At 37.2% G+C, this 24,534-nt stretch overlaps 2 protein-coding genes across 11 annotated transcripts in view; one reads left to right on the top strand and one right to left on the bottom strand.

Moving 5' to 3' along the window:
* LOC115226117 (26S proteasome non-ATPase regulatory subunit 10) overlaps positions 1 to 24,534 on the bottom strand; it is a 273,213-nt gene that overhangs the window by 56,745 nt on the left and 191,934 nt on the right. The gene's annotated exons all lie outside the window — the stretch shown is intronic.
* The window catches only part of LOC115226116 (E3 ubiquitin-protein ligase MIB2-like), a 36,255-nt gene that overhangs the window by 11,064 nt on the left and 657 nt on the right, over positions 1 to 24,534 (top strand). For 2 of the 6 annotated variants that reach the window (XM_029797100.1, XM_036514885.1), the window contains exons 5-12: positions 2,997 to 3,209; positions 6,669 to 6,847; positions 9,684 to 9,826; positions 10,412 to 10,462; positions 14,516 to 14,566; positions 16,490 to 16,540; positions 19,056 to 19,106; positions 21,309 to 21,380. In XM_029797100.1, the coding sequence (XP_029652960.1) occupies positions 2,997 to 3,209; positions 6,669 to 6,847; positions 9,684 to 9,826; positions 10,412 to 10,462; positions 14,516 to 14,566; positions 16,490 to 16,540; positions 19,056 to 19,106; positions 21,309 to 21,380 (811 nt within the window). The remainder of the gene's footprint in view (positions 1 to 2,996; positions 3,210 to 6,668; positions 6,848 to 9,683; positions 9,827 to 10,411; positions 10,463 to 14,515; positions 14,567 to 16,489; positions 16,541 to 19,055; positions 19,107 to 21,308; positions 21,381 to 24,534) is intronic. The other 4 variants (XM_036514887.1, XM_036514886.1, XM_036514888.1 and 1 more) reach the window with 4 other exon arrangements.

Genomic DNA, 24,534 nt, shown 5'->3' with positions numbered 1-24,534 from the left:
TTTGTGTATGTCTATGTCTCTATTTGTGCGTTATCACCATCATCATCATCATCATCATCATCACCATCATTATCATCATTTAACATCCACTCACCATACTGGCATGTGTCGGCTGGTTTGACAGGAGATTATGAGTCGGTGAGCTGCCCCACGTTCCTGTCTGATTTGGCATAGTTTCTACAGCTTGATGTCCTTCCTAATGCCAACCACCCCTGGTGTGTAATTGGCGTTTCACATGCCACCGACACGGGTGCCACTTGCATGACACCGACAATGGCCACGACTACGATTCACGGATGGTTGCCATTTAAATGGCACCACCAACGACGATAATTCCCAGGTGCCAATTTACATGGCACCATCGGTGACCACAACTATGATACCCAGGTGTCATTGACATGGCACCGGAAGCGAACAGCCACGGCTATGATGCACGGCTGCCACTTATAGGACACTGGCACGACCACATCCTTATCGTCACTTGGCCTGACATGTCCTCTCCCGCAGAGAATATCACCAGGGCTCTCGGTCACTTGTCATCTCCTCTATGATGTCCAACGGTTGGAGATCATTCTTCATCAACTCATCGAAAGTCTTCTTGGGTCTCCGTCTTCCAAAGGATCCTTCCACAGTTAGAGATCGGCACTTTTTGACACAGCTGTCCATGTCCATACACATCGCAAGACCATACCAACGCAGACGTCTCTCTTGCACACCCTATTTGATGTCTTCAATGCTCAGCTTTTCTCTCAAGACTCCTATACTCTGTCGTACATGCACACTGAGATTGTACATCCAGCGAGGCCTACTGGCTTCATTTCTTTCAAGCCTATGGAAGTCCTCAGAGAGGTCACATCCCATGTTTCACTGACATGTAACATAGTTGTTTACACACAGGCATCATAACATCTGCCTTTCAATCTCAGGGAGACGCTCTTTGTTACCATTAGAGTTAAGATTACTCTGAACTTTGCACGTCTTGTTCTTATTCTTGCAGCTACACTCAAGGAAGAACAAACCTCACTCCTGACTTGGCCACCTAGATAGCGGAAACTATCAACTCACAGTAGCTTACCTACCTGGCAATTGATGGGCTCTATTTTCTCTACATTTGTGCTGTTTATTGTACTTGTGCACCTTCCACACAGAAAAACTATTATCCCCGTTAACCTTCCTCTGATATTGCTGCAACACTTATGTGTCCATACCTTACACTGGGCACATCTTATGAACTTCCTACCTACGCTTTTTCTACAGATCAAACAGTGCCATCTTCCTGAGGAGATTTGTGAATTGTCCGCTTTCCTACTTACTAAGATTGCTTTTTTTAGATGAAGTTTAAGGCTCGTTGATTCTAGTCCTTACTGATATACCTAAAATTTACCTAGTTCTGAAAGTTATTCGGCTATGATAACAAGGTCATCAGCATTGGGGATCTCCTAGAAGCGGTCATCTTAAATCCCTCTGTTATTGCCTGGAGGACTCTGATAAACAGGAAGGCGCTGAGGACTAATCCATGATGAACCCCTACTTGTACCCTAATTGATTGCTACACACGATGCCAAACCTCACCTTACTGACAGCATCCCTGTACATGACTTGTAACGCTCTCACCAACCATTCGTCCATCCCTAGCTTTTGCAGTGACCAGCAAATAAGGGATCGAGGAATCCTGTCAAAGCCTTTCTCCGTGTTTAACAAAGGTCCAGTACAAGGGTTTATCTTTGGCTAGGTACTTCTCCTGCAGCTGCCTTACCAGGAATATAGCATCAGAGGTGCTTCGCTCTGGCACAAAACCAAATTGCACTTCTTCTGGTCTAACACACGTCCTAATTATTTTGTCTGTGACCCTCATAATTTTCATTGCTTCATCTAATAGTGTGATACCTCTGTAATTCTTTCCGTGCAAGGCATCATCCTCCCTGTATGTGTGTGTGTGTGTGTGTGTGTGTGTGTGTGTATTTGTAATTATTTGGAATTTGTGTATACATTTAGAAGTATGCCGCTTAAAGCTCTTTCGCTGATTCGGTTACCTCATGTCATCCACAGTTGAGCTATAAGTGACACTGGATCTACCTCATGTATTCTGCAGTGTTCGTTCAGTTTATAATGACTGAGGGAAGCAGAAAATGGAGTTAACGAGAATTTTCATTCATCGCAACGATTGTTTCAATCCATCTTGCATCGGGCCCTTGCAGGTAGGATATTGTATAACTGGTTGTTGTACATCCTCCGTTGCAGATGCATGTCATCGGGTGTCTTGTTTTAAAGAAGATACCTCTGTAAATATATAAGGTTTCGCTTGGAATGTTGTTGTTGCCAGAAGGCTGTTGTCTCTCATGTTGTTATCCAAGAAGCTCCTAGCAACAACATGTCAAGTGAAACTGAATATATTTAGTGAGGTATCTTTACATTAAAACAAGGCACCCGATGAGATGCATCTGCACTGGAGGTTGCAACACAACATGTATAGTAGCCCACCCGCAAGCGACCGATGCAAGATGGGTCGAAACGGTCGTTGTGATGCATATTCTCGTGAACTCCGTTTCCCCAATTCATTATATGTATTTATATATGTAACACTGATGTTTATGTGTGTGTGTGCGTGCGTGCGCATTAGTTTTATGCATGTGGACGCTAACCGGCTCAGCAGTTTTATGAACACCTTATTAATGTAGCAACGTCAAAAGTAAACATTAGGAATTATAATTCTTCTTTACTTGACTTGATCTGCTAATCATGTGTTTACTTTAGTTCTGTTGCCCTACAACTTACTATAGTGAGGGGCAAATGTAGGACATCTTAATATGTTTATCATGTCTCTAACACACACATGTATCAGGTTATAGAAGGTCCTTATGGAAGATTTATTTCACTGACAAACATCAAATGTATTTGATCAGTTTGATCTAGTACCCAGTAGAAAACTGTAATGACATTGATATCAACCCTGATTTTCATGTAAATTTTCATTTTCCATTTTTACCTCCACAAAGGATTCAGTGAATTTAGAAATTGTGAACAAAGAATACAGGACACCATTGCTTGAAGCTGTTTCGGACGGTCACCTCGGAATAATGCAGCGGCTGATAGCCAGGGACGCGAATGTAAATGCCGTCGACCATGGAGGAAATAATTGCCTGCACCTGGCGTTAAAAAGAAAAAACAACTTTCATTCTGAGGTGGAGCACATGACCATGTTAGATCAGGTAAGTTTTCACATTGTTTGTGACTATGTATGTGTGTGTGTATGGCTGTGTGCATTTGTGCGTCTGTGTGTGTGTAAAATAGACAAACAGACAGAGAAAGACAGACAGAAACAGACATTGTTTATATCGCAATTCTCACCTACCAACCCCATCCTCCATTACCATTTCCTGATCCAGTCACAATGGTAACCCTTAGTTATATTATTATGTAACAAACACTATTCTCTATTCCGTCCCCTTCCGTCCTCAAAGGCACGACCTCTCCATGGTAGAGAAGGTGATCCATCTCGAATGTTGGCCATACAAACACGGTCATCAAAATTTGAAGGAGAAATGATCTATTCAAGACAGGAGATATTATTCTGAATTAGCAATGATACTGGGTAGAAGAGAGGTTCATATGATAGACAGTAACATTTATAGTGCTGGGGCCATGATAATAAATACATCTTGTCCATTCCATGAAGAATTCTGCCTGAAACAGCTCTCTGTCACATTTCTTTTATATAAAACTAGCAGCATAGCCCGGCATTGCCTGGGTATGTAAGTGCCCCTAGTAGGCAACGACTAATCCCAAACTAGTCCTTTCCCTCTAGGGAACGGAGGCGCATGTGTAGGTTGCAATATCTTCTCTTCACTCGAATACTTCTGTGTATACGATATTCCTAGCTGTCCCTTTGGGCGATAAAAAGGTCGAGTTGCGTCCTCTAGACAGATGTGTTGCATATAAAAAGTTTAGATTCTCGACTCCATGTCGAATTTATCGATTTTTTTCAGAACTGGGGGAACTTTTCAAAATTTTCGCTGCGTTAGTTTTGAATTATGACATTGGGCTATTCCCATATGAATAAAGCTCACTACAGATGGCTGACTACTATTCAGGCAGTTGATGGTCATCTGTGTATTGTTGTAATGTCTACTTTGGTGAGAGGAACCTACTCTGGCAGCCAGCGACCTCCCCACCTACTGGAATAGTCCATCAGACTAACACTGAACAATTATCAACACTATGCGTTGGTGTTCTGCCTCAACTGTGACACCGATTCTTACTTCCCTTACTTCACTTTCTTCATCAAAAGATGTTTCCTTATTAATTATCATCATCATCATCATCATAATGTATCGACTGTTTTCAAAGCTGGCATGGGTTCGACGCTTTGACAGAAGCTGGTCAGCTGAAAAGCTATCTGGGCTCCATATCTCTTTTCGCATTGTTTCGACAGTTGGACGTCCTTCCTAATGCCACCCAATTTACATAATGTACTGCGTGCTTTTCTGCAGCACCGACACGGATATTTGTATGTGACACCAGCATGGGTGATTTTTCCGAAGCATCAGCACCCATGATCCCACAAGATTAGGATCTCAGACGAAGAATGATACAGGGGTCATGACAGTATGCAAGGACAACGACGACTTAGCTTGGCATATCATCTCAAGTACAGCAGACTGCCAAAAGTATCGCTCCCATTTCATCCCCTCTGTGAGGCCCAACGTCTGACGGTCCTTTCTCACCACATTATTGCACGTCTTTCTGGGTCTACCCCCTCCACACATTCCCTCCACAATGAGAGATCACCACTTCTTGGTGAAGCTATCTTCATCCATATGCATCACATAATCATACCATGGTAGACTTCTCTCTTGCGCACAAAATCCGATGCCTTATATACCCTGTTTTTCTCTCCAATCCACTTAATTATAGAAACATTATTGATCTGCGTGGATATGTCTATGTGGTGTTGATTTAGTTGTTATGTCTGAAGGCCTTGCTATGTTGTTGCTGTTCTCTTTTCTGGTATAACTTATATTATTTGTGGTGTTATTCATATCTATAAAACAGTCCTTTGACGAAAATTTTATGCACATTTTGCTTTGGAGGTTAATGGCAGCCAAACCGAGGCAAGGATACTAAATGCGTGGTGAGAATGAGACCCGCGATGGTTAAAATTCGCAAGCTATAAGATGTGGTTGCTATGGCAAAAAGAGTGATTTTTTGATCCCTCTATAACGATGTCTCTCTGTCACTCTTTCTTGCACCACCTCTCTCACTGTACATCTGTCTGTATCTATAGACAGAAAGCGATGACAACCGCAAAAGTTTAATATTTCTCGCCACAGGTCTTTTAGAACGGTGAATTAATATCGCCCACCTCCATCGCACAGTCATAACAGATATTATTAAACAGATATATTGTGTTAATTTATATATATACTGTGTGCATATGTGGTTGGATTGTGCTAAAAATATGCACACCTATGTTAAAAGTGCTAGCGAGTTTGTATTGGAACTTCGAATTTGCTCAATTGAAAGGCATGGACTCTAGGGCAAAATTCCTCATCTTTTAAAATGTGGCCCGCTTAGACCCGAATGAAATCGGGTTATAATACCAAAACGAGTAAAACAATAATAAACTATTTTAATTCCGAACAAGGCCGGGTATGTATTTCTAATCTATCAAATGAAGAAGGCGAACGATGATTCAAATTGGATTTTTATGTAAAAATATGTGTAATTGAGCCTGGAAGGAGATTATAATTTAGAAGAGGGGGTAACTTGCGGTGAGAAATTGTTTGAGAGACTTTTGGGGCGCTACTGTGGTCGTTTTGGTGTGAAAATAGGGATTTTATTGATTTTGGGGGACAATTGGGGGTTTAGATTGGACACCTTTTGCCCGATTTCAATCAAATTTTCAACATTGTAAAGTAGAAGATTTGTAATTTAAGCACGGAAATCTAATTTTTTATAAATGGGAGATAGCTAGATAGAGAAAGATAAAAAGCAAGAGAAAGTGAGGGAGAGTCCGAGATAAAGGAAGAGTAAGAGAGTGGGGATGCGAGAGAGAAAGGAGAGAGGAACAAAGAAGGTGAATATGGCGATAAGAAACAAAGGAAGCAACAGAAAGTAACAATCACACCCTCACCCACGCGTAGAGCGGGTCACCTTAAGCTAGTACTTATATGTACAATACTCTTCCGTAAGTATTTCTCTTGCTGTGGCCATTTGGCTTTATCAAGCCAGTTGTAGAGATAGGTTCTTGTTGGTTGTTGTCTTTCATTATTGTGACATTTCTGTCCTTATATTGTGTATATTTGACTTGATGTTATAATAACTTTATATTGTGTTTTTATTGAATAGTTTGTGACATTTGTGATTGGCAAGTAAATATTTACTCATTAAATATCATTGTTAAGCAATAACGTTGACCACTAATGTGCGTTTTGTTCAATATAATGATCATAATTTTTGTCTTAATGTAGAACGTAAAGTAAAACAAATGATAATGAAAAGTGGACTCAACTAAGAGATGATGTAAGAAATCAACGCTGTGTGAATAGTTTAATCACTGGGGAAACAAACTATGTGTAAATGTAGTTGAACTGTTGTGTAATTTGGGGCATCTTTAGTATATGTTTGTGTAATCTTTAACTCATCATTTTATATTTCATCATTTGAAGTACTTAAAAGATCTGAAACTGGGAAAGAAAAAAAGGTACTCTGATGTGGTAGTTGCTTGCTACCTAGCCCACCACGGGGCCAACTTTTACTGTAAAAACAAATGTGGTAGAACACCATTGGACCTAATAGAAAAGGAAAATTTTAAAAAGACGTTAAATATGTTATTCCGACCAACGCAGTAAGTATTCACTGGCAATGACAAGATAAACCATTACATTTTCTGTTTTGTATATAACCGTGTTTATATGTTTATATTGTTTTAATTCTACTGATACATTATACTGTCTTAGTGGCTTAAGGAAAGGTTAGACAACAGCAGTAAGAAGAACAATAAACAATATGCAGATGTTAAGATAATTAAAAGAAAGAACATTATTTTGATTACATTCAAATGATTGGTTGTGTTGACTTTTATACCTCTCCTAAAATCCCCACCCACCCCTCTCAGTTCCCTATTTTAAAGATTTGGGACCAATGAGGAAATGTAGAAGTAAATAGTGAAGTGATGGAATTCATCTCTCTACCAACAGATTGTCCCTCTGTCTTCTCTGTCCCAGCCAGTCATGTCCATGTGAGCTATCCTGAGAAAATCGCCTACAAACACATACAATTAGTGTACATACATGGATACATACATACATACGTATTTATACATGCATACATAGATACATACATGTATATATATATATATATATATATATATAATATATATATATATACATACATACATATATATATATATACATATATATATACATACATACATACATATACATACATATATATAATATATAATATATATATATTATATATATATATATATATATTTATATATATATATACTGTGGGGAGGATAAATATTCGTCTGTCAAATTCTTTATTTAATTTCTAATGAACATAAAAGGGATATACCAATACTATATTCACATACACATGCATCAACTAAGAATATGCAAAAGAAACTAATAAATTATGTAACTAATGAATTTATATACAATTATAAATATTTAGGGGTGAAAAAAGTATTCGTAAAGAATAAATGTATGATTTTCTATGCCACAAAATACTGTTAAAATATTTTTTTACTAGAAATTTCTTGTTTATTCCAATAATCTTATCAGTTTTCATTTTGAGTGTCAAAACACTAGCTTCTTCATTCAGCACTGAGACAACATAAAGTAATATCGCAATAATGGCGAAAAGTAAAGAACTCACAAATTCAGTGAAAAACTTAATTATTGAACTGTAGAAAGTAGGTAAAAGTTACAGGAAAATATCAGAGAGACTTTGTATTCCGCTTACTACCAAATCTTCATTTATTCAAAGATATAAGGAATCGGGAACTGTTGAAAACAGAATAAGATCCGGAGCACCACGCAAGATTTCCCCAAGATCTTTAAGAAAAATGAAGCGAAGAATCGGAAAAAAACGCAATAATCACCAAAAAGGAGTTTTCATAGGAATGAACTGAAGTCACGCTCTCCTAGAAAAACTCCTCTGTTGACTAAAAGGCATAGAGATGCCCGTTTAAAATTTGTTATGAACATAAAGATAAATCTGATACATTCTGGGAAAATGTTCTATGGGTAGACGAGACGAAAATTGAATTGTTTGGACGAAATTCGCTTACCCATGTTTGGAGTAAAAACACAATTCCTACCGTAAAGATTGGAGGTGTGGGGGTGTTTCTCTGCAAATGGTACTGGCTATTTACATGTGATAGATGGTAGAATGAATGCAGAGATGTACCAAAATATTTTGAACAATAATTTATGGGACTCTGTTGAAAAGCTCCAGCTTTGTGAAGGGTGGGTTTTACAATAGGGTAACGGCCCTAAGCACACGGTGAAGTCTACCAAATATGGATTGTCAATCACAATATAAAATTATTGTAATGGCCAAGCCTGTCACCTGACTTGAACCCCATTGAAAATTTGTGGCGTTATTTGAAAACTGAAATTCAAGAGCCCCAACATGCATTACAGATTTGAAGAAAATTTGTCAAGAAGAATAGGAAAAATTCCTAAAGAAACATGCGAGTCATTGGTGAAGAACTACAAGAAGATATTGGTTGAAGTGGAACTGAATAATGGTTATGCTACGAAGTATCAAATCAAAAATATCAGTTATTTATATTCTGTACGAATACTTTTTTCACCCCTAAATATTTATAATTGTATATAAATTCCTTAGTTACTATAATTTCTTAGTTTCTTTTGCATATTCTTAGTTTATGCATCTGTATGCAAATATATAATAGTGGTATATCCCATTTATGTTCATTAGAATTAAATAAATAAAGAATTTTGACATGCACGAATATTTATTTCCCCCCGTGTATATATATATATATATATATATATATATATATACATATACGCACACACACACACACAACACACACACACACACACATACATATATATATATATATATATATATATATATATATATATATATAGGGAGAGTTTACGAAAAAAACAAAAGACGATGACAGGTGGTATTGAAGGAATGGAAAAAGTCTTTTACGTTTCGAGCCTTCGCTCTTCTACAGAAAGGGACACGGAAAAAAAACAAGGATAGAAACAAGGAGAGAAAAAAATGTGTGTAGCGGCTAACAATCTATCATGGCGACTGACTCGGACACACACACACACACACACACACATATATATATAAGTGAATTATATTTCTGGAATATATGTTGTTCACTTTGCGTAAATCAGTTTTTGTGATGTATCAATGGCATGACATATACTTATTAATATTTGTGTCCATTTATATATATATATATGTGTGTGTGTATGTGTGTGTGTGTGTGTGTGTATCTCTGTCGTGTCTGTGTGTCTGTGTCTGTGTGTCTGTGTCTGCATTTATATACACACAAATTCGCCCATATGTAATTGTTTAATTGTGGTGTCGCATAATATTCTCTACTGTAAATATGCACACAATGTAATATTTGTTATAAATGAATGTTATTAATGGGATGTGTTCATGTTTTTGTTCCTCAGATGTGTGTTTTGTGAAGACGAAGTGGCCACAGAGACGTTCTTTCCATGTAAACATCTTTCGCTGTGTAAGAAATGCTGTCCCCCAAAGATACCTAAACGATGCCCTACGTGTGGACAGAAGATAACGAGCAAAAATAGTTTGGGTAAGAATACTGTATGATCTGTCTGTTTGTCTCATGGGCTTTATGGTGTGGAATATTGTATTTCATGTTGTTGTGTAGATCCAGTTCTGACTTAATCAAGCACACTTTTGATAAAAGATGTTCCAGGTGTCTTTTCTCTGTCATATTATGTCTCTCACTACTCCCACTAAACATTGTTCTTGTCCAATTAGAAGACTTGTCACACTTCAAGATGGTTACTTTCTGCAACATAAAATTTATAAAGAATACTGAATTATAAATGGTGACTAAATACCAATAAATCACCAAGAGAGAATCTGTTGTTATTAGGTGATAATTAAATTAGATAATTTCAGAATTGTTAGAATTGCTGGATGCCTTAAGAGACAGAGAAGGGTTGTTAAGTGTAGTTTATGCTGTTGTGGACCTAAATTTTGAATCGTTACATAGTAATACTCAAGAAATTATACAAATGCTCTCCAAAAGCATGATGGTCACCAGTTGACCAATGATGATAGGATTGTCTAACAATAATAAAATATCGATTATTAATAATGATAAAGAACTTTTTCTACAGTGTTTAAAACATGAAATTGTTTATTTCAGAGGGTCCAAAGTCGTCAAAGCCGGAAGTCCAGATGTTAGCAGAACCACCTGGTGAGTAGAAAATAACTGTACCTAATTATGTAAGACCATAAGAAGCATAGGGTTGGTTTCCCGGTTCCCCCGAGGTATATATTCTTCCATGAACAGGACGCTAGTCATCATCATTCATCATCATCATTATTTAGCGTTCACTTTCCATGCTAGCATGGGTTGGACGGTTCAACTGGGGTCTGGGAAGCCAGAAGGCTGCACCAGGCCCAGTCTGATCTGGCAAAGTTTCTACGGTTGGATGCCCTTCCTAACGCCAACCACTCCGTGAGTGTAGTGGGTGCTTTTTACGTGCCACCGACACAGTTGCCAGAGGAGGCTGTCAAACGGTCACGGTCGGATGGTGCTTTTTTACGTTCCATCGGCACAGAGGTCAGACGGGCGGCACTGGCAACGGCCACGTCCAGATTGCTCTTTTACGTACCACCGGCACGGGGGCCAGGTGAGGCTGGCAACGGCCACGTTCGGATGGTTCTTTTACGTACCACCGGCACTGGTATCACAGCTACAATTTCCATTGATGTTGATCGATTTTGATTTTGATTTAGTCCGCTGTAAAATTACATATTTTCGCCAGCTGAGTGGACTGAAGTGTTGGACATATTTTAATCACGTGATTTTGACTCAGAGGATTTAGTAACGAGAATTTATGTGGACTGGGTAGCCGTGATGTGCCTAACTTCCCCAGTGAATGATTTCCTTCAAACCGCTGAAAATGTGTTTGATACTCTGCATCAAACCCATTTCATAGCAAAGACTCAAACTAGTCTCCTTATTCATCAGAAAGATGACCTGACATCAAATCAAGCAACAGTATTGTCAGACTTGGCAGAAAATTATAGTTTTGTAGTGAAGGATTCGGAGCAAGGGTTTCATCGGAACAACTCCCAGGCCAATATATTCATTCATTCGCGATCTGTTATAAGACTGGTTCAAACCCACAATGCACTTCAATCTGTGTTATATCTGATTGTTTGAAACATGACAGCACCATAGTGCATGCTTTTATTACGAGGGTGATATCGCATATAAAGACAGAACTTCCATTCATAAACCATCTCCTGTACTTCAGTGTCGGTGCAACCGACCAATACAAGAACTAGAGACACCAAACAAATCTCTGTCATCATCAGAATGATCAAGGACTTGAAGCGGAGTCGTATTTCTTTGCCATGTCATGTGGAAAAAGGACATATGAGGGAATCAGTGAGATGGTGAAATGTGTTGCTGAAAAAGCAAGTCTACAAGTAACCACGGAAAGACATTTTCTCACAGGTTGCAAGATGTATGGCTGAGCATGTGCAAGCATTCCAGAGATAATGTTCTTTGACATGTCGGCAGCCGATGTCATCCGAAATGAAAACAGCTTCGACTTACTTTCACGATTCAGCAGCTCAGTGAAATTAGTTGGCACACGATCCCATCACCGCTTCGTCCCTTCTTCAAGATCTGATCTTCTAACGAAGACGATATCAGCTGATGACAATTTCACTCTTTTAGGTGAGGAGAGGCCAGCATCTAAGCAAGATATTTCAAAGTTTAGGTCCTGAAAATATGTTGGATACACGAATGAAAATGATTGATACATTGGTTGTATCATTGAACTCTCAGATGAAAACCAAGATTTATTAATTTCATGCACCAATCAACGCATGACTTCGGCCACGGCGTTCCTCGATCTGTAGCAATGCTTGTCGGGTGCCCTAAGAGAACATTATCTGATTGGTTTGAGAACCTGGGACAGAGAGCCAGGTTTTATAAGCTGGCCCCTGAGGATCTGCTCTCATCCAGAAGAGGTTGTCATCGTTTATATCTAGTTATTTTTACAATCAAAAATACAAAACGTATAATAATGATCTATTTAGATAATTGTCTGTTAATATGTAATCAATGAATTATAAATCAATAACATCTCAAATTGTAATTAGGAGTTTTACCTTAATACCATAAGCATTTCAGTATGAAAATATATGATTTAAAATATAAATTTTTATGTAAAATAAGATCCTTTTTAGCAAATAGGCGGCTTATATCTGCCCTTTTATTGATCTTCTGTGATCATTTTCAGGGGAGGAAATGAGGCGAGTATATCGACCCCAGTACACAACTGGTACTTATTTTATTTACCCTGAAAAAATGAAAGGCAAAGACAACCTCGGTGGAATTTTAAACTCAGAACGTGAAGACGGACGAAACGCCACTCGGCATTTTGTTCGTCGCGCCACCGATTCCGCTAGTTCGCCGCTTTAATATTATTAAATAATAGATAAGGTGACCCCTGGCAGAATCGTTAATGCACTTAACTGCATTTCGTCCGTCTTTAGGTTCTAATCTCAAATTCTGCCGAGGTTGACTTCGCCTTTTCACCCCTTCAGGGTCAAAAGGAAAATACCAGTTGTGTACTGGGGTCGATGTAATCAATGTACTCCCTCCCCGAACTTGCTGGTCCTGTCACTTTTTTTAACCTTGGGTGATAAAAGTTGTCAGAGAACTGTGCAATTTTGTTAAAAAGCACATATTGGAAAATAAAATTAATTATGAAGAAGTTAAGAGCAAACTTTGAGATTTTGAACGAATAAAGTGTAGATGTATACAATCTTGGAGAATAAGTTTCGATCCATTGTTGAATACGACACATGGTTTACTGGCGAGTTGAAAATTGTCAAAAACGCGATTTTTACACCCGGAACGAGTTTCAGAGGCATCTAAATATAGTATCGTATATTGTGAATATTCTTATCATAGGTAGATCATTTCTCAAATTGTAGAACCTCAACAGAACTTAGCACTTTCGAGTAACATTCTACACCTTATTACTCTCTGTAATTTTACAATTTTCCTTGGTTACAAGACCACATCCATACGAACCGTGATTATGGTTCCTATGTTTCAGTAAGTTTTGATGGTATTGTGTTTTCGATTCATTTCATAGGAAACACTATGTTGTGGAACATTTCTGTATACGTACTTGACACTAATTAGATGTATTTTATAAAACATTTTAGAAACATTTTCAATTAGTTGACGTCAATGATCATTAGTGACAAATGTGGTAAAACAGTGATGGTGGAATGGGGTGTGAGCAGGGTTTCATATTCCTTGTAATGTTGTTAACTACGACATCAGGACGACCGTTTTCTGTCAGGTAAATATTTCTACAGAGGTGTCCATTTTGTCCCCTCAGATTTTGATTGAACTGTGTTTTCAGCCCATTCAGAGGCACCGCATTGATTAAGGGGACATCAAAGGAGAGATGAAAGTTTGGTTGATATATAGAAGAGGGTTGTCAGAAATATCCTAGAGTTTTCAGAATCACTTCCATTCTACCATTTCAGATCTTTTCACTGCTATAATGTAAGGATGAAGAGTTACCTGTAGTAGGGTGAAGTTTGTGCAAGTGTATCCTCTTTGAGGACACCTGCTATCATTTTCTGTTCCACCTGTGTAGAAGTAATCTTCACTCACCTTTATAAACACTGCTCTATTAAGGTGTTTTAAAGCATTTCATGCATCAGCTGACATTCTGGTGAACAGTGATGCAGGAAGTTGAAAACTAATCATTACCTGCAGTAATGTTTAAGAAGGAGATCAGGTGTGAGTGTTTATACAACTTAAAGTGGTGTATGTAATGTGTTAATGGTTAGATCATTGATGACCAAACTGGTTGCCATCGGAATTAAGCAAAGATGAGAATAATGTTGGTTAGAGAAGGGCAGAAGTGAGGGCACAATTTCACGTCATATGTTTAGTGCAGATATAAGAAAGGAAAGACAAACCTAATAAAAGATTGGTGTTATCAAGTGATAATTAAATGAAATAATGACACGGTTGTTAGATTATGTCGAATGTCTCAAAAGATAAAGAAAATTTTGGAAGGCAGTGTAAATATTGAACTATTACAGGGTAATCCTGTTGAAACTATAAACATTCTTACCAAAATTATTGTCTTCAACAGTTGATCATCAATGAAAGGAAAACCTGATATAAAATATAGATTATTAATAAAGATAGAGAAATTTTTCTATAATGTTTAAAACTTGGAATTATTCATTTCAGTGAATCGAACATTTGAAGTCAAGGAAACACAGACATTGGCTGAACCTGTAGGTGAGTATAAAATAACAGCACTTGATTGATTTCTGTAAGGTTTATTCTCTGCTGAACTATTTTGATATCAGAATGATAAAGATCAGCTTCCATTCTTACCTGTCAATGGGAAGTTTTAGCATTAAACTAATCATATTAAACATATCGATACTATTGACGTTTCATAAAGTATCCAATCAGGTTAGCACGGTTGGTGAAATGGATAAATTAGAAGCAAAATAGATTTCAGGTTCTCTTTTGGAACAGCCAATATATATGTTGTGGTTTAACAGGTGAGGTAATGACAAAGGTTTTGTTTGTTTTATACTCTTTAACTCGTTTCAGACTGTCTCCATGCTGGAGCAACACCTTTTTAGTCGAGCAAATCGACCCTAGGACTTATTCTTTCTAAGCCTAGTACTTATTCTATCGGACTCTTTAGCCAAACCGATGCATTACCTAGACGGAAACACACCAGCACCGGTTGTCAAGCAATGTTGGGAGGACAAACACATACACACATACATACATACATACATACATACATACATACATACATACATACATACATACATACGACGGGCTTCTTTCAGTTCCTGTCTACCAAAGCAACTCACAAGGCTTTGGTTGGCTCGAAGATATAGAAGAAGACACTTGCCCAAGGTGCCACACAGTGGGACTGAACCCAGAACCATCTAGTTCGTAAGCAAGATACTTACCACACAGCCACTCCTACGCCTGTATTTTAAAAATGTTTACTGACAAGATATTCTTGTTATTTTAGCTGATGTCTCTTATAATGTGGCAGACTTACAATGAAACGAGTTCCAAATATGACCACCCTCTTATTTTTCACTGATAATAAATCTATCATTGCATCCAGTAAACATTGTCTTTATTCAAGTGGAAGACGTTGGTTTGCTGCTCAGAAAACCGTTGTCTCTTTCCCTTTCTTCAAACTTCATAGAGGCTGTATGATACAATACAATCAAATACATTCAAAGAGACATCGGACGGGTTGAAAGAAGAAAGGATAGTGAACACTTTAGATAGCAGCTCCTTAAGAACCCTGCTTACGGTGCTAGGATTCTTTTTGCAGCCGCTAAGAGCAGCAGATTATAACGAAATAAAGATGAAGTGAACAAGAATATACAGGAGCTATAAGAGGACCCTGTGTTTCTTTGTTACAAGACCACATCCATACGAACCGTGATTATAGTCCCTATGTTTCAGTAAGTTTTGATGGTATTGTATTTTTGCTTCATTTCTTAGGAAACACTATGTTGTCGAACATTTCTGTATACGTATTTGACACTAATTAGATGTATTTTATAAAGCATTTTCGTCCCCTCAGATTTCATTGAACTGAGTTCTCAGCCCCTTCAAAGGCACCGCATTGATTGAGGAGACATCAAAGCAGAGACGGAAGTTTGGTTGATATATAGAAGAGGGTTGTCAGAAATATCCTAGAGTCTTCAGAATCACTTCCATTCTACCACTTAAAGTGGTGTGTGTAATGTGTTTATGGTTAGATCATGGATAACCAAACTGGTTGCCATCGGAATTAAGCAAAGCTGAGAATAATGTTGGTTAGAGAAGGGCAGAAGTGAGGGCACAATTTCACGTCATATGTTCAGTGCAGATATAAGAAAGGAAAGACAAACCTAATAAAAGATTGGTGTTATCAAGTGATAATTAAATGAAATAATGACACAGTTGTTAGATTATGTCGACTGTCTCAAAAGATAAAGGAAATTTTGGAAGGCAGTGTAAATATTGAACTATTACAGGGTAATCCTGTTGAAACTATAAACATTCTAACCAAAACCATTGTCTTCAACAGTTGATTATCTATGAAAGAAATCTCTGATATAAAATATAGATTATTAATAAAGATAGAGAAATTTTTCTATAATGTTTAAAACTTGGAAATATTCATTTCAGTGAATCGAACATTTGAAGTCAAGGAAACACAGACACTGGCTGAACCTGTAGGTGAGTATAAAATAACAGCACTTGATTGATTTCTGTAAGGTTTATTCTCTGCTGAACTATTTTGATATCAGAATGATAAAGATCAGCTTCCATTCTTACCTGTCAATGGGAAGTTTTAGCATTAAACTAATCATATTAAACATATCGATACTATTGACATTTAATAAAGTATCCAATCAGGTTAGCATGGTTGGTGAAATGGATAAATTAGAAGCAAAATAGATTTCAGGTTCTCTTTTGGAACAGCCAAATAATATATGTTGTGGTTTAACAGGTGAGGTAATGACAAAGGTTTTGTTTGTTTTATACTCTTTTACTCGGTTCAGTCATTTGTCTGTCACCATGCTGGAGACCCACCTTTTTAGTCGACCAAATTGACCCTAGGACTTATTCTTTGTAAGCCTAGTACTTATTCTATCTGTCTCTTTAGCCAAACTGCTATGGTACGGGGACGGAAACATACCAGCACCGGTTGTCAAGCAATGTTAGGAGGACAAACACATACACACATACATACATATATACATACATACATATATACATACATACATACAACATACATACGACGGGCTTTGGTTGGCTCGAGGCTATAGTAGAAGACACTTGCCCAAGGTGCCACACAGTGGGACTGAACCCAGAACCATCTGCTTCGTAAGCAAGATACTTGCCACACAGCCACTCCTACGCCTGTATTTTTAAAATGTTTACTGACAAGATATTCTTGTTATTTTACCTGATGTCTCTCATAATCTGGCAGACTTGCAATGAAATGGGTTCCAAATATGACCACCCTCATATTTTTCACTGATAATAAATCTATCATTGCATCCAGTAAACATTGTCTTTATTCAAGTGGAAGACGTTGGTTTGCTGCTCAGAAAACCGTTGTCTCTTTCCCTTTCTTCAAACTTCATAGAGGCTGTATGATACAATACAATCAAATACATTCAAAGAGACATCGGACGGGTTGAAAGAAGAAAGGATAGTTATATGACTGAAAATATCCAGAAGACTAGAATCCGGAGAATGTCTGTGTGTGTAGAACATGTATTTTAAATCTGGGATACCATATAAAAAGCAAAGAAGAATAAAAGGGATTCGGATGTAGTATGGCTTGATCTGGCTAATGCTTATTGTTCTGTACCACACACATTGTTGATGGAAACAAGGAATTTCTTTCATAAATGGGAGGAGATTAAGGATCTGATGATGAGATGCTATAACAGTTTCAAAATGTGTTTCATAGGATAGAATTTCACAAAAGACTGCCAGGTTCTGGATCTGGAATAACTGTAGGTTGCACAATATCAGTTGGTTGGTGATCTTTATAGTTATGCTAATTAGATTAACAGAATGTCCAGAAGAAATTGCTCAACAGAAAGATATTCATGGCTGACATAACAATACTAACAAGAGACTAAAAGGATATGCAAATAGTTCTGGTTAGTAGACTCGATAGAGTAAGTACTTAGTCATGAATGTGGTTTCAAGCAAATAAGTAATACAGTCTATAATTTGTGAGAGGTCAGCTGGAGCAAGGAAGTTACGAACGGCAGGAGAACTCATGCCAAAAGTTAAAGACAAACCAAAAGTTAAAGATGGTGGTACGCTATCTTGTTGACTGATATATGGTGGGGCAGTGAGACCATGGCAAAGCTGAAGATGGACAGAAAACAACTGATAATTCAAAACTACTAAAAACAATGCAAAATTTCATGTTTCCAGTTCGATTTTGTTTATATATTCTTCAGAATAAATTGTTTGTTCTCAATTTGGATATAACCCCTTTGTAATAATGTGTACATGAACAGTTATTTTGTAGTTAAGTAGGTTTGGTACAAAAGTACAGTGTTTCAGGATACCTGTTATCGCTTACCTCTCCACCGTTGTAGAACTAATCATTGCTCACCTGAAAAAAGTCGCTTATTAAGGTGAATGAATGACATCGAAGTATTTTCAAATATTTCCTTAATCAGATTATATTCTGGTGAAGTGTGATGTGGTCAGTTAAAGTTAAAGATTGCCAACAGTGACCTTTAAAAAAGAGAGCGGGGTTATGTTTATCCTACCTGAAACGATGTGTCATGGTTTTGTGGTCCGATTTTTGAGGACCAATTTGGTTGTCATGGAATTAAGTAGAAAACGAGAAGAATGTTGATTAGCGAAGTCTAGAGATGAGAGGACAATCATGTCATAGATTAGATTAAATATAGAAGGAGATTAGCAGTGTTAACAAGGGATTATTAAATGAGATAAGTGCAATGTTGTTAGATTATGTAGGATGTCTTAATAGAGAGAGGAGATTGAGGAAGGTCAGTCTATTTAGTAGTAGACCTATATATTGGGTATATTACACGGTCCCATGGTAGAGAGTGTAAAAATGCTGACCAAAGCCATATTACTCACCAGTTGACCATTGATTACATGAATGTCTCACAATAATAAAATACAGAATTATTCATAAAGATAAAGAAGTTTTACTATGAAGTATAAAACTTGGAAATGTTTATTTCAGTGCGTCCAAAGGTTGAAGACAAGGCATCCCAGACAGAGGCTCAGCCACTTGGTGAGTATAAAATAACTGTATCTAATTGACTTCTACAAATTTTACCTCCCCCTGAACTACATAATTTGTGTGAATCACTGAGAAGCGGTTCTATTGCTATATTTCATTCGAATGGTTAGCTACAAAGTAATTCTGTTCTACTACAAATGCAGGAATATCCAATAAAGGGATTTTACGGAAATAGGGAAACATGAGACACAGGAAAAAGATCTCACACGATAAGGAAAAAGTACAAGAGATAAAATATAAAACCTGAAGCGGTTCGCTCCCCTTAAGGGGAATATTCTCTCCTTCTATCATCTCGTTGCCATATTGTCATTTCTCTCTCTCTCTCTCTCTCTCTCTCTCTTACTATGGATGCATCTACAAGTCCATTGATATTACTGATTTGAAATTTAATAAAATGTCCAGCAGTGTTGGCGCTGTTGGTAAAATGGCTAAATTAGAAAACACAACAGACTTCATATTGTCTTTGGAATAAAGGAAAGCAATTTGTCGTTTAAAGGCAAAAACAGATGAGATAATGAGAGAGCTTGTTTGTTGTACATTTTAATAAGTTTCCTAATTGTTGTTGTTGTTGTCGGTCATTTTTAACAAGGTGACTAAGTTGAAAATTGTTACAAGTGTGAACACACTCTCTTTTTTTCACTGATAGTAAATCTATCATTACATCCCTAAACGTTGTGTTTTTCCCAGTAGGAGACTTTGGTCTTCTGCTGAGACAATTGCTCTCTTTCTCTCTCCTCAAGATTGGGTGCAAGATACAATGCAATCGATTATAGTGTCTTCATCATCGAATTGGCTGGGTGGTCACTATCCATGTCCTTATTCAGAATTACTGTCCACCTCGATTGCTTGAGAAACACATCTCCCTTAAACATTCCACCTTTCCTATGGTAGTATGCCTTTCTTAACACCAACCACTTTATAAAGGGTCCTGAGTACATTTTAATGTGGCAAAAGCACTAGAAAAAGATTTTCATGCGCCCAACATTGAAACTAGAATAGCTGTAGATTGCACAATATCCGTTACTTGGTTTGTGCTTGTTATGGGGATGCTTTTATGGGGATCGACAGATTTATCAGAAGAAATTACTCAAGGGAAATCACTTAAGAAGGCATTTATGGATGACATAAAAATAAGAAGAAGAGATCAAATGTTTATACAATTAGTTCTGGATAGACTGGATGGACTAATTACTCGGTCTAGAATGCTGTCTAAAGCAACTACTTGATGCGGTCTGACATATGTCAAAGGTCAACAGAAACAGGTAAGGTTCAAAATAGTAGGAGAAACTATGCCAAAAGTTAAAACATTAACTTGAGGACGATGCTACAATAGCACGGTGTCTAACAAGAGTAGAGGCATTGATGTCATTGCAGAAACCGAGGATGGGCAATAAGCATTTGCCAAGTCAAAACTTCTGGGCAAAAAAAAGATTTGGTGCTTGAAGTTTGATCTATATCACCATCTTGTTTATATATTCTTGAATATCACTTCTTTTGTACCTTTTCAAATATTTGTCTTTTGCAATAATCTGCGTATAAACATTTGCATGTTGTTAAAGGTGTTTTGTGCAAGTATACAGTGTTTTAGGACCCTTGTTATCACTTTCTGTTTCACCTCTGTAAAACTAATCATTGCTCACCTGGAATGAAAGCGGTTTCATTAAGGAGTCTCAAAATATTTTATGAATCAGATGAAATTCTGGTGAACTGTGAGTTGCATAGATAAAATTAAAGGTCAAAACAAAGAAAACAGGTGTGTGTTGATCCTGCTTCAAATGGTATGACATGGGTTTGTGTCAAGGGCATTTATGACCAGCATGGTTAACACTGGATTAGTGAAGTCTACTGATGAGGGAACAATGCTATCTCATAGGTTTAGCCCAGCTATAAAAAAGTAAAGAAATAAAAGGTGTTAACATGTGATAATTAAATGAGATGAATGCAATATTGATAGATCAAGAAGGTTGTCTTAATAGAAAAAGGAGGTTTAGGAAGATCAGTCTATTTTGTTATGGACCTAAATATTGAGCCATTTTATAAGACCACTGTAGAAAGTATAAAACTGTCGACGAAACCTATAGTGGTCAGCAGTTGGCCATTGATGATAGGAATGTCTTACAATAAGATATAAACCATTAACAGAGATAGGGAAATTATACTATGAAGTGTAAAATGTGGAAACATTTATTTCAGATATACTAACGCTAGAGGTGAAGCATCTACATCGGGTGTCCAAAAAGTTGGCCGGTAAATGGCAGCAACTTGGTGAGTATAAAATACCTAATTGATTTCTATAAATTTTGCTTTCAGTTAAACTTTTGACTGAGAACAGATTCCATTCCTAGTTTCCAATTGAAAGTTTAGCTATAAAGTAAAGATATCACTGAAATTTCATAAAATCCACCGAGGTCAGCACAGGTGTAAATATTTGAATTAGAAGATACAGACGAGTTAATATTGTCGTTTGTAAAAGGGGACTCAAGAATAATGGTGTTAAAGACTAAACAGGTGAGTTAATGACAATGTTTTAGTTTGTTTACGTTTTTGGAAAGTTCACAGTTTGGTTGTTATTGTTGTTGTTGCTGAGGCAGATATCTGTTTTAATCTGGCAGAGTTAAGAGGGAAGGTTTCCAGATGTGACATCCTTCTTTCTTTTGGATGAAGAGGACCACATTATCGAATGTAACCTTTTTAAACACGAGAGTTTGCATTATGTGTGACATGCTGTGTTCTCTTTGATTGTAGTTCTTTAGTCCCTGGTTAATATATAGTGCCAGTCTCTATAGAAAACAGTCCCCCATTGTTGACTGTGTCCATGGCTGGATTGAACTCAGTATTGTAAATTAATGAAACTCATGGCTGGATTGAACTCAGTATTGTAAATTAATGAAACTCACGTTAAAAAAAGAATCTCATCCGAAATTTCAAACTCAACTTGATTTTGTTTTTCAATTGAAATCATTTCACTCTCCTTTATTGGAAAGGCATGAACATCACAGTATCCCATTTCCTCTTGTCTGAAAGTTTAACAACATAAAATATCATTTATATAATGTTCATATTATTTACAGCAATATCTTTACCTCCCGCTGGTTCGTAGACTGAACCAGAAGAGAGATGTCTTTACCAGGACATTGAGCTGTGTTGGGGGACTAGATTTGAACCTTTCACCCCTGACTCAAGAGATCGTAACATTATCCCCTCAGTCAGCTGATAGAAATTATTTATCTAAATTAAGAGAGGACATCATCTGTGACATTGCTAATTTGTTATTTCTCTAGCAGTCATACAAATGTACCAGTCATATACTGGGGTAAAAATCATCCATTAACACCAGTCCAATATAATCAACATCTTACGTTCATTTCTCCAAGTTTGTATGTGCAAGACGACTCTCCCACAGTCGTGTGGTGTTTGTCAGGTTTATCGCTGTATTTCTTCCAGAATTCAGTTCATCCATTTCCTATCTGAAATCTTAATCACTATCAGATTCTATTTTACATCCACTTAACATACACTTCTATGATAGCTCATCATTTCTTATTTCCTATTCTACAAAGTTCATTTACAATACAATCAATCTCTCCTTCATTGAACAGAATCCCTTAGTGCCAGTAGACAAATTTCTTACATTTTCATTTCTCAAGTACTGCACTTTGATCACATTCTATCTGTTAGATCCTTCATACGCTTACTATAACTAATCCGATTCTGCACTTTATTTACCAGTAAATGTTTTATTAATAATCCAAATCATTCTGTACGATTATATTGCTAATATCTTATTCTCTGCAGTTCTTACTACTACATATCGTGTACTGACATTTACCAGTAAATAATCCTTCCTTAAACACTCCTACATTAAAATTCTTTACGTCATTTTCTAATCCTTCATTTTTCAAAATCTCCAGCCGAGGCACAGATCATTAGAAGATCACGCTACTTACCACTTAGTCACTTCGTACAAGCTTTCCAAATGTCATTATCGCTCATCATACTTTCTTGCCCTTACTATATCCCACCCTTTACATCACTTCTTAATTACCACATTTAATTCCTCTCTTAACCCCTCATCTCTCTCTCATACTCCACTTGTTTCTTACATTACTAACACTTTAACCATTTCGCCAGTATCATCTCGACATAAATCCGCTTCAACTGTATTACTTTTAAATCTCCCTTCTGACCAATCTTCACTTACATTAGTCCATAGTCATCTCTTTCACTGATCTTACAACAAACTATTTCCTCTGCATTAAAATGTTCCTCTTACTCCCTCCCAGTTAATTATTCTCACTCTTTATATACTTGCTTGATTACTACATTACTTACGTATAAATCGCTACTTTAATAAAATATTCTCCTTCCAACCCTAACCCGTCCTCCCTTTAAACTTGCCTTGTGTACCACTGCACCTATTGGTACATTAGTAACCATATAGAATCCTATTAACCTTTTCCCCCTGCATATAAATTGTGATAACTTTCCAGATGATGTAGATGTTTGAGGATGCAGGGATTCTTTCAGGACCCAAGTGTGTTGTAGGTGTATGGTGTAGATGTTCTGTTATTGCCTACAACTAAATCTTCCCATTGCTTTGCTTACTCTTGGCCTCTCCTGTAGGAGATTCTTTTGAAATTGTGGCCTTCAGCCAGTGAAGGAATTCCTTTTTAGGAGTCAGTATTCCAAGACTAACTTTTCAGCTGGTATCTTCTATAATATGTGATATGTACCTAACAGTGTTATATTTTTACTTTGTGCCGTTGAAGTCATATCCCACTTTCGAGATATTTCTGAATTTTGATAATCTTTTATTATTTACTAATCATAGGAGGGACCACATCACAGGTGACTATTTCAGTCTTTGAATATGGGATGTTATCAAAACGACTGAAATTGAGTTCCTCTGAGGAGTCCCTGGAGTAACGCATGCAGCTTCAAAATTTGGGTGTCTCTCCAGGCCAAACGACTGCTTCTCTGCATTGAGAGGTCACAGCTGCTCCAATACTACCGGCATGTGATTAAAATGTCTCAGGAAAGAATCAAAAGAGGGATTCATCGAGCTGAGCCAACTGACAGAAGACCTGGGGCTAAACCAAGAATAAATTTTTGCATAAAAACCATAGTTTCAATTGGTTGTGCTTGGAAATCCTCTCAGAATTTCTAATCAAGGTTACTTTAGATAGAATCGTATGAAGGAGGTGCCTGAGGACTCTACCCCTATAACCCTCCTATGAAGAGAGGGCAAAGAAAATGAATGGATAGATGAAATGGTGTAACTATTGGTAGTTTTTGTTGATTCTTGAGCTTTTCGTATACTGCTGCCCACACAAACACTTCTCCTGCCAGTTGTTTACCAGATGATTTCTCATGTGTAACTTTCAATTTTATTCGATCTTTAAATGTTTTCTCCAATTCC

Source organism: Octopus sinensis, linkage group LG29 (assembly GCF_006345805.1).
Source record: "Octopus sinensis linkage group LG29, ASM634580v1, whole genome shotgun sequence".
In the NCBI taxonomy this organism is placed as follows: domain Eukaryota; kingdom Metazoa; phylum Mollusca; class Cephalopoda; order Octopoda; family Octopodidae; genus Octopus; species Octopus sinensis.
The sequence above is the reverse complement of the archived record's forward strand: the minus strand, read 5'-3'. Positions and strand labels throughout refer to the sequence as shown.